This window comes from Dasypus novemcinctus, chromosome 12 (assembly GCF_030445035.2).
Source record: "Dasypus novemcinctus isolate mDasNov1 chromosome 12, mDasNov1.1.hap2, whole genome shotgun sequence".
Classification (NCBI taxonomy): domain Eukaryota; kingdom Metazoa; phylum Chordata; class Mammalia; order Cingulata; family Dasypodidae; genus Dasypus; species Dasypus novemcinctus.
This window is the reverse complement of record NC_080684.1, coordinates 97452046-97469367: the sequence shown is the minus strand read 5'-3', so window position 1 is coordinate 97469367 and position 17322 is coordinate 97452046. Positions and strand designations below refer to the sequence as shown.

At 56.1% G+C, this 17322-nt stretch overlaps 1 protein-coding gene across 1 annotated transcript; it reads left to right on the top strand.

Annotated features, from left to right (window-relative positions):
• Positions 1-12317: 12317 nt before the first annotated feature.
• On the top strand, positions 12318-16217 carry LOC101434097 (galectin-2-like). The gene is made up of 4 exons (XM_004451611.4): positions 12318-12419; positions 14940-15022; positions 15661-15817; positions 15895-16217. The coding sequence occupies exons 1-4, from the start codon at positions 12414-12416 to the stop codon at positions 16039-16041; spliced, it is 393 nt and encodes a 130-aa protein (XP_004451668.1). The 5' UTR covers positions 12318-12413; the 3' UTR covers positions 16042-16217.
• The last annotated feature ends 1105 nt before the right edge of the window (positions 16218-17322 follow it).

The following is a 17322-nucleotide window of genomic DNA, read 5'->3' as shown; positions in this document are numbered from 1 at the left end:
AGTGGCAGCCCCCACTCCCCCACTCCCAGTTCCTGCCCCTCTGGTCCCACTTTCCTTCCCCAAGTTTCAGAGCAAATAAAAGAACCCGCCTTTACGGAGCCTTTCTGTGGCAGCATCTGTGGTTTTTCCTTTCCACGCACTTTAATGCTCAGGGCATCCTCATGATACAGAGGAAACTGAGGCACAAGGTACCAGGATTACCAGATGGGAACTGGGGCAGGATGCAGGCCCAGCTCATGCTCCCAACCTCTTCAGAGTCTGCCCCTCCTCAGGGCTATCCCTTTTCCCAGAGAAAGTGCCAACTGTCCTGTGGGATCATGGGGCAGAGGCTGCTTCCAGGCACCTGGTCAGGGCTGTTCCCTGGATCTGCAGATGAGGCTCCCAGCTGGGCCTCTTATCCCAGGTGTGTTCCAGCCTGGCTGCCCGTGAGCCGAGCCCTGGGCAAAGTGATAGACAATGGCCCGCAGGGCAGCACCCCAGCACCGGCATGCAGCACCGAGGACGCTGCCCCAGGAGCCGCTGCCATGTCGGTGAGATCCCCGGGCCACACTGCCCACTTCCCTCCCCTCATCCACGCCATCACCCGGGTCTGGGGGTAGGGGGCTTTGGGCGAGAGCATCGCTGCTCCTCTTGGGGCCCTGGATTCCCCGATTGTACAGCAAGGACTAGGCACCCATCACCTCCGTGGCCCTTCAGCTTCGGGGTTCTCCCCTCCCCTGCCACCCACCTGAGCCCGAGGCCTGAGCCTGTCTCTTTCCCTCTCCAGCCTCACTTTCCTCAGCAGTGAGAATAATGACATCGTGATAATAACAAGTAAAGATTACTAAGCGTTTTAAAAAGTCAGAAAGTGATGTACAGGGGTAGAATAGCCGACGGTGACAATCTAAACAAAGGGGGCAGAGTGGATGCTCTAGGAGGCTCCTGGTTCTTTGATTCTAAACCAGGCCTTGCCAGAGTTTGCTGTGTGGCTTTGGGTAAGTTACAGTCTCTCTATACCTCAGATTCCTATCTTAGGAATGGGATCATCAGTGCCACCCTGAGGCTTAGACTCGAGAGGGCCATGTGTGAATGAGGTGATGCCCCCTGCTCCCCAAGGAGGACCTTGGGATCCAGGGACCTTCTCCTTTCCCCTCTTCACCCACCTGTCCCCTTTGCTTTCCACTCTTCCTCCTTCTCCAGAGACCACCCAGCCCAAATCCCTTCTATCACAGATGGTGAGTGAGACCCAGATAGGGGCAGGGGTCACCCCCGGTCACCCAGCCAGTCATGGCAGAGCTGGGAGTCGACCCCACTGCCTGACCCAGCCCAGCCCACAGCTCCGTGCACTTCCAAGCCTCCCAGCTCTGCCCGCCCCACCCCAGGCCGCAGTCTCTATTTGTTGAGTGGAAAGAGGATGCCCGGCCTGTACCCTCCAAAGGATCAGACATACTATTCTTGCAGAAGCACCTGCTTCAGCTACCCCCATCCTGGGGCTCGGGTTCCTCTATCTCAGCCAGGAAATTCCAGGAGGCACTCAGCACCAGCTGTTGCTGTCCCATCCCCCCAGATTGTCTTGCAGGAAGGGGCTTGGTGGGAGGGGCAGGCAAAACCCTGGGAGGAGACTGACGACTGGTCTTCCCAGGCCGCCCTTCCTTAGGTTTTGCAGGTGCTGCTCTGTGGCAGGCACAGGCCACTGCTGTCCGTCCGGTCATGTCTGCCCCTTTGGAAGGTCCGTCATCACCCTTATTGCGTAACCACATCTCCAGGCGGTGCAGTTCCTTGTCTGGCAGTAAGAGACTGAGCGAGAGAGCTTCATCCAGGCTGCCCCTCCCAGCACTGAGACCTGGCGATTTCTCTCAGATCTGAGAGCTGCGCCTCCAGCCTCCCACTCCCACTTGCTCTAAGGCAGTAAATCGACCTGGGCAGATTTTAGTCCCAGGGGACATCTGGCAGTGCTGGAGCGAGGTTTTTGGTTCACACATCCTGGCGGGGGTTGGGTGGGGAGGGCTGCTGGCACCGAGTGGGTAGAGGCCAGGGGCGCTTAAAGACCGCACAGGGCACAGAGCAGACCCCACCCCCAGCAATGAGTCCTGAGGTCCCCAGTGTGCTATGATGGTCATGAACCTTTCTTCCTTGTTTCTTTATGCTGATGACTGTATATGTGCACATAACGAATTTCTTCGTCTTCTTCCTCAAACTCTCCCCTTATCATATAACAAGTTGTACCGTTTCATGTCATAATATTTGATGTTATCAAGATTCAGACTGAATATTACCCAAGACCTTGCCCCTTCTTCTGTATGAAATTAATGCGTTTCTGGTATACGCTGTAGAGTTGAACATCGTCAGACAGAAATATATACATATATATATGCATGTGTGTTATTGTTTTTACTTAGAGACTAAGTATGGTTTAAGGTAACGTGTATGGTTGCCAACTTGAAAATGGCTGGACTGTGATGGGTAGGCTTTTGTGTCAACTCGCCCAGGTAAATGTGTCTAAGCAAGGAATTGTCAAGGAAGCACTGGGCTAAGTGTAATACAAGGGCATTTATGGACTTAGTCTCCAATGACTTTACTGCAGTGGTAAATCACAGATAAATGATTACATCAGTCAGGGAGATTGCCATCAGCAATGAGTGACGCTTAACCCAATCAGTTGAATGCCTTCAAAGGGGAAGGGATTCCCGCATTTGGAGAGAATTTCCCAGCTCATCATTGGACAGCCAGCATCTCCCACAACTTGTGATGAACCTTCACTGGACTTTCATTGCAGCCCCTGGTTGCAGCCTGCCTGCGGAAGCTGGACTTGTGCATCCCCACGGCTGCGTGAGAGACTCTTACAGAATCGCATACCATTGACAGATATCTCTTGTTGATTCTGTTTCCCTAGAGAACTCTGACTAGCATGGCTTGGTACCTGGAGTGGGGTACTGAGTGCCAGAGCCCTGGTCTCAGGCACCTGTCTCACCTGCCACCATCGCCTCTTTCTGACCTTCTCACACTTGTTGCCTCTGGGGAAGGCGGGCAACATCCTGCAGTCCTACCCCTGTGCCAAGGAGCAGCTCCCAGTCCTCCTTCCTGGGAAAGGGGCAGCTTTGGGGGACAGGGGTAATAGTCCTGCGGCCACTGTCCATGAAGCACTGGGAGGAGCCCCTGTCCAGGGAGCTGCTTCAGAGCTCTCAGGTTATGTCCCTCAGAGAATAGGGCTGGTCACTGAACAGAAATCCCAGACTTTAAAAATGGTTTGCCTGGACCAGATGTAGCTCAGGGGTTGACAGCCTGCTTCCCTGGGTTCAGTCCAAACAAACAAATGGAAAAAACCAACCCTCACTGGGGAGCAGATGTAGCTCAGTATTTGAATGCCTGCATCCAAGCACCAGGTCCTGGGTTCTATCTCCAGTTCCACCTAAAATTAAAAAGAAAAAATTCTGCCACAAATTACTGTGAATCTTTGGAGCCTGCTCAAAACCATCACTGCTCAGCCTCCAGTTGCAGATGTGAACAATGGGCCTTTTCTCCAGTGGGGAAGGGGCTCTGCAGCCCTGCGTGGAGACCCTCCCTTGGCCCCAGCACAGCCTGGGAAGCTCCCGCTCCATAGAGAGCCAGGCCCCGTCCCGTCCTGCAGGAACAGGGAGCAAATGCACAGTGACAAGGGACCACGGTGAGGCCGCCCGCAGTGGCCGTCAGTCCTGCTGGGCCCCCTGCTCGGGGCTTTGCTAACAGTATCTCGAGTCGTCCCCACCGGCTTGAGGGAGGCTGCTCCCAGCCTCAGTGTCTCCAAACGCCCCACAGCAGGGGCTCGGCCACTGGTTTTGGATGACTAGATGAAGTGAGCCAGTGGGAGGACGAGGGAAGTGAGTTCTGGAGAGGGACTTAGGGGACAGGTTCAGACACGTGACTTGTGGCAGCATCTGTGGGTTTTGCTTTTCCTTTCTTTCTTTTCTTTTCTTTTTTTAAAGATTTATTTATTTACTTATTTCCCCTTTCCCCCAAACCCCCTCACTCCAGTTGTCTGTTCTCTGTGTCTATTTGTCTGTTTCTATTTGTCCGCTTCTGTTGTTGTCAGTGGCACGGGAATCTTTGTTTCTTTTTGCTTCGTCATCTTGTTGTGTTCTCTCTCCGTGTGTGTGGCGCCATTCTTAGGCAGGCTGCACTTTATTTTGTGCTGGGCGGCTCTCCTTATGAGGCGCACTACCTGTGCATGGGACTTCCCTACGTGGGGGGGCCCCCTGCGTGGCAGGGCATTCCTTGTGTGCATCAGCACTGCATGTGGGCCAGCTCAACACGGGTCAGGAGGCCCGGGGTTTGAACCGTGGACCTCCCATGTGCTAGACGGGCGCCCTGACCACTGGGTCAAGTCCACTTCCCGGTTTTTGCTTTTCATGCAGTTTAATGCTCAGGGCATCCTCATGATACAGAGGAAACTGAGGCACAAGGTCCTAGGATTGGCAGGTGGGGAACTGGGCCAGGATGGAAATGTAGGCCATGTTCCCAACCTCTTCCAGAGCGCCCACCCCTCCTCATGACTCTCCCTTTCACCAGAGGAAGTGCCAACTGTCCTGTGGATCATGGGGCAGAGGCTGCTTCCAGGTATTCTCTGTGTGTCTGCCTTTCAAACAAGCCGCCTCCCTGGCTCCGGGCACTGTCACTGCGCTGTCCTGAGCCAAGAGTGACCGAAGACCTGGGAGCCTCATCTGCAGTTTCAGGGAACAGCCCCTGGCCCAGGTGCCTGTTGAGCGTTGGAAAGAGGATGCCCGGCCTGCACCCTGCAAGGGATTCGACACCCCTTTCTGCAGAGTCACCTGTTTCAGCTTTCCCCATCCTGAGGTATCGGGTTCATCTATCTCCACCAGGAACCCCAGGAGGCACCCAGCACCAGCTGTCGCTCCCCACCCAGAATCTTGGGAGGGTGTGGGTGGGGCAGGTAAAGTACTGGGAGGAGTCGGGAGACAGATCTATCCAGGCCACCCGATCTTAGGCGGGGTAGGTGCTGCTGTGTGTCAGGCACAGGCCACTGCTGTCCGTCCCTCCAGTCCTGTCTGCCCCTTTGGAAGGTCCCGTCATCACCCTCATTGGGTAACCGCATCTCCAGGCGGTGCAGTTCCTTGTCTGGCAGTAAGAGACTGACCGAGAGCTTCATCCAGGCTGCCGCTCCCAGCACTGAGACCTGGCGATTTCTCTCACATCTGAGAGCTGCGCCTCCAGCCTCCCACTCCCACTTGCTCTAAGGCAGGAAATCTGCCCTGGGCAGGTTTTACTCTCAGGAAATATCTGGCACTGCTGGAGGGAGGTTTTTGTTGGCACAGCCTGGCGCGTGTGGGTGGGGGGCTGCTGGCACCGAGTGGGTAGAGGCCAGGGGCGCCGTAAAGATCCCCCAGGGCACAGAGCCGCCTCCCCACCCCCAGCAAAGAGTCCTGAGGCCCCCAATGTGCTATGATGGTCGTGAATCTTTCTTCCTTGTTTCATTATGGTCATGATGATTTATGTACACAAAACGAATTTCTTTGTCTTCTTCCTCAACTTTCCTCTTATGATATACCAAGTTGTGTCTGCTTCATGTCATAGTATTTGAGGATGTCAAGTTTGAGAGTGAATATTACCCAAGAACTTGCACCCTCCTCTCTATGGAATTAATGCGTTTCCAGTCGCACGCAGGAGAGTTGAACATTGTTATGCGGAAATATATATATATATATGCATGTCTGTTATTGTGTTTACTTAGAGACTAAGTATGGTTTAAGGTAACGTGTATGGTTGCCAAGTTGAAAATGGCTGGACTGTGATGGTTAGGCTGTCGTGTCAAATCGCCCAGGTAAATGTGTCTAGGCCAGGCATTGGTCAAGCAAGCACTGGGCTAAGTGTAACACAAGGGCATTTATGGACTTAGTCTCCAGTGACTTTTCTGCGGTGGTAAATCACAGACAGCTGGCTGTAGTTACATTAATCAGGGAGCTGGCCATCAGTAAGAGTGACGCTTAGCCTAATCAGTTGAATGCCTTAAAAGGGGAAGGGATTCCAGCATTTGCAGAGAATTTCCCAGCTCATCTTTGGACAGCCAACATCTCCCAGATCTCATCAAGAACCTTTACTGGACTTTCACTGCAGCTCCTGGTTGCAGCCTGCCTGCGGAAGCTGGACTTGTGCATCCCCACGGCTGCGTGAGAGACTCTTATAGAATCAAATACTATTGACAAATGTCTCTTGTTGATTCTGTTTCCTTAGAGAACTCTGACTGATACAGCTTGGTACCCAGAGTGGGGAACTGAGCTCCAGAGCCGTGTTCTCGGGCACCTGTCTCACCTGCCACCATCGCCTCTTTCTGACCTTCTCACACTTGTTGCCTCTGGGAGAGTCAGGCAACATCCTGCCATCCTACCCCTGTGCAAAGGAGCAGCTCCCAGTTCTCCTTTCTGGAAATGTGCTGGCTATCGGGGTGTGTGGGGGGGCGCATCCTCTTGCATCCACTGTCCTTGAAGCTCTGGGAGAAGCCCCTGTCCAGGGAGCTGCTTCAGGGCTCTCAGGTTATGCTCCTCAGCGAATAGGACTGGTCACTGAACAGAAATCCCAGAATTTAAAAATGATCTGCGTGGGGCAGATACAGTTCAGTTTCCATTTGAGTGTGTTTTCAAGGGGCAGGTAGGATAGCAGGGAATGAGCAAAGCGCGGGCTGAGCGGACCACTTGGTGAATTCCAAACGAGAGGCCACCCAGCGCCACAGGGGAAGTGCCGGTGAGCGCATCTGCAGTTTGGAGACTGCAGTATTTAGAATAGTAAACAAATAAATTATGAACATTGTGTAGCCATGACCGAAAAGTGTGCTACAATGCATCGGAAATCCACAATCAAATTTTATTCACTGAAGAGTATCAAGAAAATAAGTTCATTTGATGGAACCAAAAAGAAATAAAAGGAACTGCAGACAAGGCTCCCCACTGGGCCTCTTATGACAGGTGCAGCCCCACCTTGGGTGAGGTAATAGATAACGGCCTAAGATACAAGCTGGACCTTGAAGAGACACCCGAGCAGTGGCCTTCAGGACCGAGGAGGCTGCCCCAGGAGCCGCAGCCATGTCAGTGAGGTCCCTGGCCCCCCTGCCCGCTTCTCTCCCCTCATCCACGCCCTGGCCCGGGTCACGGGGTGGGAGATTTTGGGGGAGAGCATCGCTGCTCCTCTTGGGGCCCTGGATTCCCCGAGTGTACAGCAAGGATGAGGCACCCATCACCTCCATGGCCCTTCAGCTTCCAGCTTCTCCCCTCCCCTGCCGCCCACCTGTGCCCCGAGCCTGAGCCCGTCTCTTTCCCTCTCCAATCTCACTTTCCTCACCAGTAAGAATCATGATGTCAGGATCCTAAAAACTACAGTCTACTGAGCTTTTTAAAAAGGCAGACACTGATGCTCAGGGATGGAATAGTGCAATGTGACAATCTGAAGAGGGTGGAGTGGATGCTCTTGGAGGCTCCTGGTTCTTTGGTTCCAAACCAGGCCTTGCCAGAGCTTGCTGTGTGGCCTTGGGTAAGTCACAGCCCCATCTGTGGAATGGGATCATGAGCACCGCCCTGAGAGGCTTAGACTTGAGAGGGTCATGTGTGAATGCGGTGATGACCTCTCGCCCGCAAGGAGGACCTTGTGGTCCAGGGACCTTCTCCTTTCCCCTCTTCACCCACCTGTCCCCTTTGCTTTCTTCTCTTCTTCCTTCTCCAGAGACCACCCAGCCCAAACCCCTTCTATCACAGATGGTGAGTGAGACCCAGAAAGGGGCAGGGGTCACCCCCTGTCACCCAGTCAGTCATGGCAGAGCTGGGAGTCGATCCCACTGCCTGCATCCAGCCCAGCCCACAACTCCATGCACTTCCACCCCACCCCCCCAGCTCTGCCTCGCCCACGCTAGACCCCAGTCTTTATTTGTTGCGTGGAAAGAGGATGCCCCGCCTGCACCCTGCAAAGCATCTGACACCCATTTTTGCGGTGGCACCTGCAGCAGCCCCACACCTATCCTGGGTGCTCGGGTTCATCTATCTCCGCCAGACAACCCCAGGAGGCACCCAGCTCCAGCTGTCGCTCCCCACCCAGAATCTTGGGAGGGTGTGGGTGGGGCAGGTAAAGCACTGGGAGGAGACGGGAGACAGGTCTACCCAGGCCACCCGATCTTAGGCGGGGTAGGTGCTGCTGTGTGTCAGGCACAGGCCACTGCTGTCCGTCCCTCCGGTCATCTCTGCCCCTTTGGAAGGTCCCGTCATCACCCTCATTGGGTAACCGCATCTCCAGGCGGTGCAGTTCCTTGTCTGACAGTTAGAGACTGACCAAGAGCTTCATCCAGGCTGCCCCTCCCAGCACTGAGACCTGGCGATTTCTCTAAGATCTGAGAGCTGCGCCTCCAGCCTCCCAATCCCACTTGTTTTAGGCCAGTAATCTGCCCTGGTGAGATTTTAGTCCCAGGGGACAGATGGCACTGCTGGAGCGAGGTTTTTGTTTGGCATAGCCTGGCGGGGGTGGGGTGGGGGTGGCTGCTGGTACCGAGTGGGTAGAGACCAGGGGCACCGTAAAGACCCCACATTGCACAGAGCTGCCTCCCCACCCCCAGCAAACAGTCTTGACCCCTAATGTGCAGTCCTGAGCTCCAGAGCCCTGCTCTCAGGCACCTGACTCACCTGCCACCATCACCTCTTTCTGACCTGCTCACACTTGTTGCCTCTGGGGGAGGCGGGCAACATCCTGCCGTCCTACCCCTGTGCGAAGGAGCCGCTCCCAGTCCTCCTTCCTGGGAAGGTGGCGGCTCTGGGGAGTGGGGGTCATCCTCCTGTGGCCACTGTCCTTGAAGCACTGGGAGGAGCCTCTGTCCAGGGAGCTGCTTCAGCGCTCTCAGATTATGCTCCTCAGAGAATAGGGCTGATCCCTGCACAGAAATCCCAGACTTTAAAAATGGTTTGTGTGGACCAGATGTAGCTCAGGGGTTGAGCACATGCTTCCATTTAGGAGGTCCTGGGGTCATCCCTGGTACCTCCTAAGACCAAGCAAACAGAAACGAACAAATGAAAAAACCAACTCTCATTGGGGAGGAGATGTAGCTCGTATTTGAGCACCTGCTTCCATGCACCAGGTCCTGGTTCCTTCCCCGGGACCTCCTAAAACAAGAACAAGTTCTACCTTTCATTACTCTAAGTCCCCGTGTGGAGCTGGCCTAGGCACAGTGCTGATGCGCGCAAGGAGCGTCTCGCCACGCAGCAGAGTCTCCGCGTAGGGGAGCCTCAGGCGCAAGGAGTATACCCTGTAAGGAGAGCCACCCAGTGCGAAAGAAAGTGCAGCCTGCCCAGGAATGGCACCACATACTCGTAGAGCTGACAACACAAGATGACGGGGCAAAAACAGACACAGATTCCCATGCCGCTGACAACAACAGAAATGAACAAAGAAGACGCAGCAGATAGAGAGAACAGACAACTGGAGCGGGGGCGGAGGGGACGGGAAAAAATAAAAGAAATAATAAATAAATCTTGAAAAAGAAATTACTCTATATATTTGCTGCCTGGTCCATACCATCACTGCTCAGCCTCCAGTTGCAGATGTGAACAATGGGCCTTCTCTCCAAGTGGGGAAGGGGCTCTGCAGCCCTGCGTGGAGACCCTCCCTTGGCCCCAGCGCAGCCCTGGGAAGCTCCCGCTCCATAGAAAGCCAGTCCCCGCCCCGTCCTGCGGAAACAGGGGCGCAAATGCACAGTGACAAGGGACCACGGTGAGGCCGCCCGCAGTGGCCGTCAGTCCTGCTGGGCCCTCTGCTCGGGGCTTTGCCAACAGTATCTCGAGTCGTCCCCACCGGCTTGAGGGAGGCTGCTCCCAGCCTCAGTGTCTCCAAACGCCCCACAGCAGGGGCTCGGCCACTGTTCTTGGATGACTAGATGAAGTGAGCCAGTGGGAGGACGAGGGAAGTGAGGTTTGGAGAGGGACTTAGGGGACACGTTCAGACACATGTCTTGTGGCATTTTGTACCTTTTCTGGTCCAGTCTGTTTTCTGCTAGCACAGTTTGGTGCCCAGTCTAATCAAACCTTGCTTTTGGGGATCTGCTCAGGGAACCTGTGAGGCCGGCAGGCTGCAGTCTACCCATTTCTGGTTGGGTAAACTGAGTCTTCCCCACTGAGCCCCCAGATTTAGCCTGTGGGGTGGCTGGGAGCAAAGCAGTTAGGGCAGGACAGGGGTGCGGGAGGCCTTGGTTGGAGCGCTCTGGACGTTCCCTCCCCAGCAGGTGTGGGGAGCACTTCCCGGTCTCGGGTCCCCACCTGGGCAGGGGGCAATGAGACAGGAGCTGCTTCATCTGCTGAAGGGCCCAAATCCATGTGAGATTGGTCTTCTGAGGGGCCTCAGGTACAACGTCTCTCCCTGCTTAATTTCCCAGGAGACATTTGAGGTTACAAATACGGCCATGAAGTTGGGGCAACACTGAAGATCAAGGGCAATGTTGCCAAAGATGCTCATCGGTGAGTTGGGGGAAGGGGCGCAGGTGGGTGCAGGAAGCAGCCTCGGGGGCCAGACCTCGGGCCAAGCGGGCTTTTCCACATCCTGGCAGCCTGTCACCCCACACCCCTGCTGGCTCCTCTCATGGTAGGACGTGCCTTCACCTCTGCACCTGGGTTTGGGGCCCTCAGAATTCACGCTGTGCCACGTCTCTGTTCCTTGGCCCCAGCAGCCACTGTATGTGCAGGAGGAGAAGCTCCTGGAGCTCTGCCCGGCGCCCAGTGGATCGGGGGCCTCCCCTGCAAGCCCGGCCTGGAAGGACTGACCAGCCCCGAGGTCCACCTGTTCATGCACGTTAAACCAGGGCCGACCTCCAGGGGGCGCGGACCGATGGTGTTCGCCCCCCTGCCCTAGAGTCCAGCAGAGGCCGAGCTCCGCCTCCAGGGGGCGCCTGTGAGCTGAGGGAGTTCAGCATGTCTGGGGACTGACCCGCTTCAGCCTTTCATCCTGAATGTTCCAGGTAGAGTCAAGAGAAAAGTCATCCTTTTCTCCTACTTGGGTCCCCCAAAGCTAAAGAGATGTGGGGTGCTCATGGCCTGAGTCCTCTGAATGAAGGCTCCCCACGAAACAGAAAGCTCTTTTCTCAGCGACCCCAGATTCCTAACTCAGACTCTGGAGTGCTCCTGCCAAGGTCCCACATCTCTTAATCATACCTGCAGTGACGGGGAGCTCGCCACCTTAACGAAACTCAAACAGTTTCAGATACCTGAAGACAATTCAGATCACCGGGACAGGTACCCTCAGATCCTAAAATTCTCAGTTTTCCTCCTGTCCACGGCCTTGGTCCATGCTCCTAATGGAACGTGATCCCCCAGGGCCAGGACTGAGCCTTGGTTACCTCCCTTGTTTTAGGCCACAGACCTTGATTAACACAGCCTTTCTTTAGTGACTCTTCCAGCCATGACTCCCTTGCCCTAAGCTGTTCTGCCCAGCTCTGGCCCCTGAACCTCACCTATTAGGCACCCCCCTCTGGTTTGTGATTAATCTGGGCTGTGGCCCCGAGAAGCTGGGCCTGCACTTCAACCCTTGCTTCAGCAAGTCCACCTGCCTGCAACTGGAGGACTGGCAGCTGGGGGGAGGAGCTTCGGGAAAGTCACCTGTACTTTGACTCAGGGTCAGAGACCAAGGTGAGGTCGAAGGGGAAGGGGGCAGGGGATGTGAAGGGGAGCCCAGCCTCCCTGACACCCTCCTTCCCTCTGCAGCTCACTGTGGCCTTTGAGAGAGACGGATTCAAGGTGACACCCCCGATGGGCACCAGTTCAGCCTCCATGACAGGCTGGGGCACAGCCAGCTGCCCACCTGAGCATGGAGGGGCTTCAGCATCTCCTCCCTGAGGTCTGACTGAGTGGGCAGTACCCGCCAGAATAAAAGCCCCAGCCAGAGCCACACCCATGTCTTACTGGGTGCACCATGACCGGCAGCCCCCACTCCCCCACTCCCAGTTCCTGCCCCTAATCCCATTTTCCTTCCCAAAGTTTCAGTTCAAATGAAAGAATCTATGTTTACGGAGCCTTCTGTGGCAGGATCTGTGGTTTTTGCTTTTCATGCACTTTAATGCTCAGGGCATCCTCATGATACACAGGGAACTGCGGCACAAAGTCCAAGGTGAGCAGGTGGGGAACTGGGGCAGGATGCCAGGCCCAGCCCATGCTCCCAGCCTCTCCAGAGCGCCCACCCCTGCTCTCGGCTCTCGCTTTTCACCAGAGAAAGTGCCAACTGCCTTCTGTGATTAATGGGCAGAGGCTCCTTCCTGGAGATGCCGATAAGTCCTCTGCTGGGCCCTGCCTTGGGTGAGGTGATAGATAATGGTGTATCCCTGCCTTTGGTGAGGTAATAAATAATGCTCTAAGATACAAGCTGGACCATGAATTGACACCCAAGCACTGGCCTTCAGGACCGAGGACGCTGCCCCAGGAGCCGCTGCCATGTCGGTGAGGTCCCCGGCCCCCCCTGCCCACCTCCCTCCCCTCATCCACGCCCTTGCCCGGGTCAGGGCGTGGGAGGCTTTGGAGGAGAGCATCGCTGCTCCTCTTGGGGCCCTGGATGCCCCGACTGTACGGCAAGGACGAGGCACCCGTCACCTCCAGGGCCCTTCAGCTTCGGGGGTCTCCCGCCTGAGGGCGGAGCCTCAGCCGGTCTCTTTCTCTCTCCAAACTCACTTTCCTCACCAGTAAGAATCATGATGTCAGGATCCTAAAAATTGAAGTCTGTTGAGCTTTTAAAAAGGCAGATGCTGATGCTAGGGGTGGAATAGCCCAAGTGAGAATCTACACTGCAGGGGGGGAGTGGATGCTCTTGGAGGCTTCTGGTTCTTTGATTTCAAACGAGGCCCTGCCAGAGCTTGCTGTGTGGCCTTGGGCAAGTCACAGCCCCCCTCTGGACCTCAGATTCCCATCTGTGGCATGGGATCATCAGTGCCACCCTGAGGCTTAGACTCAAGAGGACCATGTGTGAATGAGGTGATGCCCCCTCACCCCCGAAGGAGAACGTTGGGATCCAGGGAGCTTCTCCTTTCCCCTCTTCACCCACCTGTCCCCTTTGCTTTCCACTCTTCCTCCTTCTCCAGAGACCACCCAGCCCAAATCCCTTCTATCACAGATGGTGAGTGAGACCCAGAAAGGGGCAGGGGTAACCCCGGGTCACCCAGCCAGTCATGGCAGAGCTGGCAGTCGACCCCACTGCCTGCACCCAGCCCAGCCCACAGCTCCGTGAACTTCCACTCCCCCCCGCCAGCTCTGCCTGCCCCACCCCAGGCTGCAGTCTCTGTTGAGGCCTGCACCCTCCAAAGGCTCTGACACCCTATTTGTGCAGACGCACCTGCAGCAGCCCCACCCATCCTGGGGGCTCAGAACATCATTCTCAGCCAGGCAACCCCTGGAGGCACCCCAGTTCTCGCTCTCCCACCCCCACCCAGATTTTCTTGGGAATGGGCTCGGGGCAGGCAAAGCACTGGGATTAGACGGAAGACTGGTCTTTCCAGGCCACTGGGCCTTAGGCGGGGTAGGCAATGCTCTGTGGCAGGCACAGGCCACTTTTTTGTCCCTCCGGTCATGTCTGCCCCTTTGGAAGGTCCCGTCATCACCCTCATTGGGTACCCGCATCTCCAGGCGGTGCAGTTCCTTGTCTGGCAGTAAGAGACTGACTGAGAACTTCATCCAGGCTGCCCCTCCCAGCACTGAGACCTGGCGGTTTCTCTAACATCTGAGAGCTGCGCCTCCAGCCTCCCAATCCCTCTTGCTCTAAGGCAGTAAATCGACCTGGGCAGATTTTAGTCCCAGGGGACACCTGGCACTGCTGGAGCGAGGTTTTTAGTTGGCACAGCCTGGTGAGGGGTTGGCTGCTGGCACCGAGTGGGTAGAGGCCAGGGGCGCCGTAAAGATCCCACAGGGCACAGAGCAGCCTCCCACTCCCAGCAAAGAGTCCTGACCCTAAATGTGAAGTCCTGAGCTCCAGAGCCCTGCTCTCAAGCCCCTTCTCACCTGCCACCATCGCCTCTTTCTGACCTTCTCACACTTGTTGCCTCTGGGGGAGTCGGGCAACATCCTGCCGTCCTACCCCTGTGCGAAGGAGCAGCTCCCAGTCCTCCATCCTGGGAAGGTGGTGGCTTTGGGGGGCGGGGGCATCCTCCTGCAGCCACTGTCCTTGAAGCACTGGAAGTCGCCCCTGTCCAGGGAGCTGCTTCAGGGCTCTCAGGTTATGCTCCTCAGAGAACAGGGCTGGTCACTGAACAGAAATCCCAGGGTTTAAAAATGGTCTGCAGGGAAGGATGTAGCTCAGGGGTTGAGCACGTGGCTTCCATTTAGGAGGTCCTGGGTTCATCCCTGGTACCTCTTTAAACCAAACCATCGAAAAGAAGCAAATGAAAAAACTAACGGTCATTGGAGAGCAAAAGTAGCTCAGCATTTGAGCACCTGCTTCCATGTACCAAGTCCTGGTTCCTCCCTGGGACTTCCTAAAACAAGGAAAAGTTGTGCCTCTAATTACTCTAAATCTTTGGTGCCTGGTCTATATCATCAGTGTTCAGGCTCCAACTGCAGATGTCAAAAATGGGCCTTTTCTCCAAGTGGGGAAGGGGCTCTGCAGCCCTGCGTGGAGACCCTCCCTTGGCCCCAGCGCAGCCCTGTGAAGCTCCCGCTCCATAGAAAGCCAGTCCCCACCCGTCCTGCGGAAACAGGGACGTAAATGGACAGTGAGCACCCACATGCAGCCTGTGGGTGTGGCTGGGAGTGAAGCAGTTAGGGCAGGACAGGGGTGCGGGAGGCTTTGGTTGGAGTGCTCTGGACGTTCCCTCCCCAGCAGGTGTGGGGGGCACTTCCCGGGCTTGGGACCCCACCTGGGCAGGGGGACGGTGAGACAGGAGCTGCTTCGTGTGCTGAAGGGCCCAGGCCCACGTGGGATTGGTCTTCTGAGGGGGCTCAAGTACAACGTCTCTCTCTGCCCTAACTGCCCAGGAGACATATGCGGCTGCGGATAAGGCCATGAAGTTGGGGACAACCCTGATGATCAATGGCAAAATTTCCAAAGATATTAATCGGTGAGTTGGGGGAAGGGGAGCAAGTGGGGGGCAGGAGGCATCCTCTGACCCCAGACCTCGGGCCAAGCGGGCTTTTCCACATCCTGGCAGCCTGTCACCCCACACCCCTGCTGTGTCCTCTCGCGGTAGGACGTGCCTTCACATCTGCACCTGCGTTTGGGGCCCTTAGAATTCACGCTGTGCCACGTCTCTGGTCCTTGTCCCCAGAAGCCACTGTAGGGGCAGGAGGAGAAGCTCCTGGAACTCTGCCCGGTGCCCAGTGGCTCGGGGGCCTCCCCTGCAAGCCCCAACCTGGAAAGACTGAGCAGCCCCCATGTCCACCTGTTCATGCACGTTAAACCAGGGCCGACCTCCAGGGGGCGCTGACCAATGGTGTTCACCCCCCTGCCCTAGAGGCCAGCAGAGGCAGAACTCCGCCTCCAGGGGGCGCCTGTGAGCTGAGGGATTTCAGCATTTCTGGGGACTGACCCCTGTTAGCCTTTCATTATAAATGTCGCGGAGGATCACCACCTTCTTTTAGGGCAGACCTTGATTAAGACCACTTCTCTTTAGTGACTCTCCCAGCCACGACGCCCTGCCCCCAGGCGGTTTTATGCAGCAGTGGCCCCTGACCCTCACCTATTTCCCTCCTCCTGCAGCTTTGCGATTAATCTGGGTGAAGGGCCCAAGAAGCTGGGCCTGCACTTCAACCCTCGCTTCGACCAGTCCACCATTGTCCTCAACTCGTTTGACGGCGAATGGGGGAAGGAGGTTGTGGTAGATCATCTGTGCTTTGCCCAAGGGTCAGAGATCACGGTGAGGTCAAAGGGGAAGGGGCCTGGGAAGATGTCAAGGGGAGCCCAACCTCTCTGACACCTTCCTTCTCTTTGCAGGTCACAATAGCCTTTGATAGTGACGGATTCAAGGTGACGCTGCCAGACTTGTACCAGATCAGCTTCCCTAACAGGCTGGGCCTCTCCCAGGTGTCCTACCTGGGCATCACGGGGGGGTTCACCGTCACCTCCATGAAGTTTGACTGAGTGGGCAGCACCCGCCAGAAGAAAAGTCCCAGCCAGAACCCCACCCACGTCCTCCTGAGTCACGCCAGGAGTGGCAGCCCCCACGCCCCCACTCCCCCACTCCCAGTTCCTGCCCCTCTGGTCCCACTTTCCTTCCCCAAGTTTCAGAGCAAATAAAAGAACCCGCCTTTACGGAGCCTTTCTGTGGCAGCGTCTGTGGTTTTTCCTTTCCACGCACTTTAATGCTAGGGCATCCTCATGATACAGAGGAAACTGAGGCACATGGTCCTAGGATGACCAGGTATGGAACTGGGGCAGGATGCAGGGCCAGCTCATGCTCCCATCCTCTCCAGAATCTGCCCCTCATCTTGGCTCTCGCTTTTCACCAGAGAAAGTGCCAACTGTCCTGTGGGATCATGGGGCAGAGGCTGCTTCCAGGCACCTGGGTCAGGGCTGTTCCCTGGAACTGCAGATGAAGCTCCCAGCTGGGCCTCTTATCCCAGGCGTGTTCCAGCCTGGCTGCCCATGAGCCGAGCCCTGGGCGAGGTAATAGACAATGGCCCGCAGGGCAGTACGCTAGCACCAGCCTGCAGGACCGAGGAGGCTGCCCCAGGAGCCGCTGACATGTCGGTGAGGTCCCCGGGCCACACTGCCCACCTCCCTCCCCTCATCCACACACTTGCCCTGGTCTGGAGGTGGGGAGCTTTGGGGGAGAGCATCACTGCTCCTCTTGGGGCCCTGGATTCCCCGATTGTACAGCAAGGACAAGGAACCCATCACCTCCGTGGCCCTTCAGCTTCGGGGTTCTCCCCTCCCCTGCCACCCACCTGCGCCCGGGGCCTGAGCCTGTCTCTTTCTCCAGCCTCACTTTCCTCAGCAGAGAGAATAATGACATCATGATAATAACAACTAAAGTTTACTAAGCATTTTAAAAAGTGAGAAAGTGATGCACAGGGGTGGAATAGCCGACGGTGACAATCTAAACAAAGGGGGCAGAGTGGATGCTCTAGGAGGCTCCTGGTTCTTTGATTCTAAACCAGGCCTTGCCAGAGTTTGCTGTGTGGCCTTGGTGTGTAAGTTGCAGCCCCCTCTGGACCTCAGATTCCCATGTGTGGCATGGGATCATCAGTGCCACCCTGAGGCTTAGACTCGAGAGGGCCATGTGTGAATGAGGTGATGCCCCCTCACTCCTCAAGAAGGACCTTGGGATCCAGGGACCTTCTCCTTTCCCCTCTTCACCCACCTGTCCCCTTTGCTTTCCACTCTTCCTCCTTCTCCAGAGACCACCCAGCCCAAATCCCT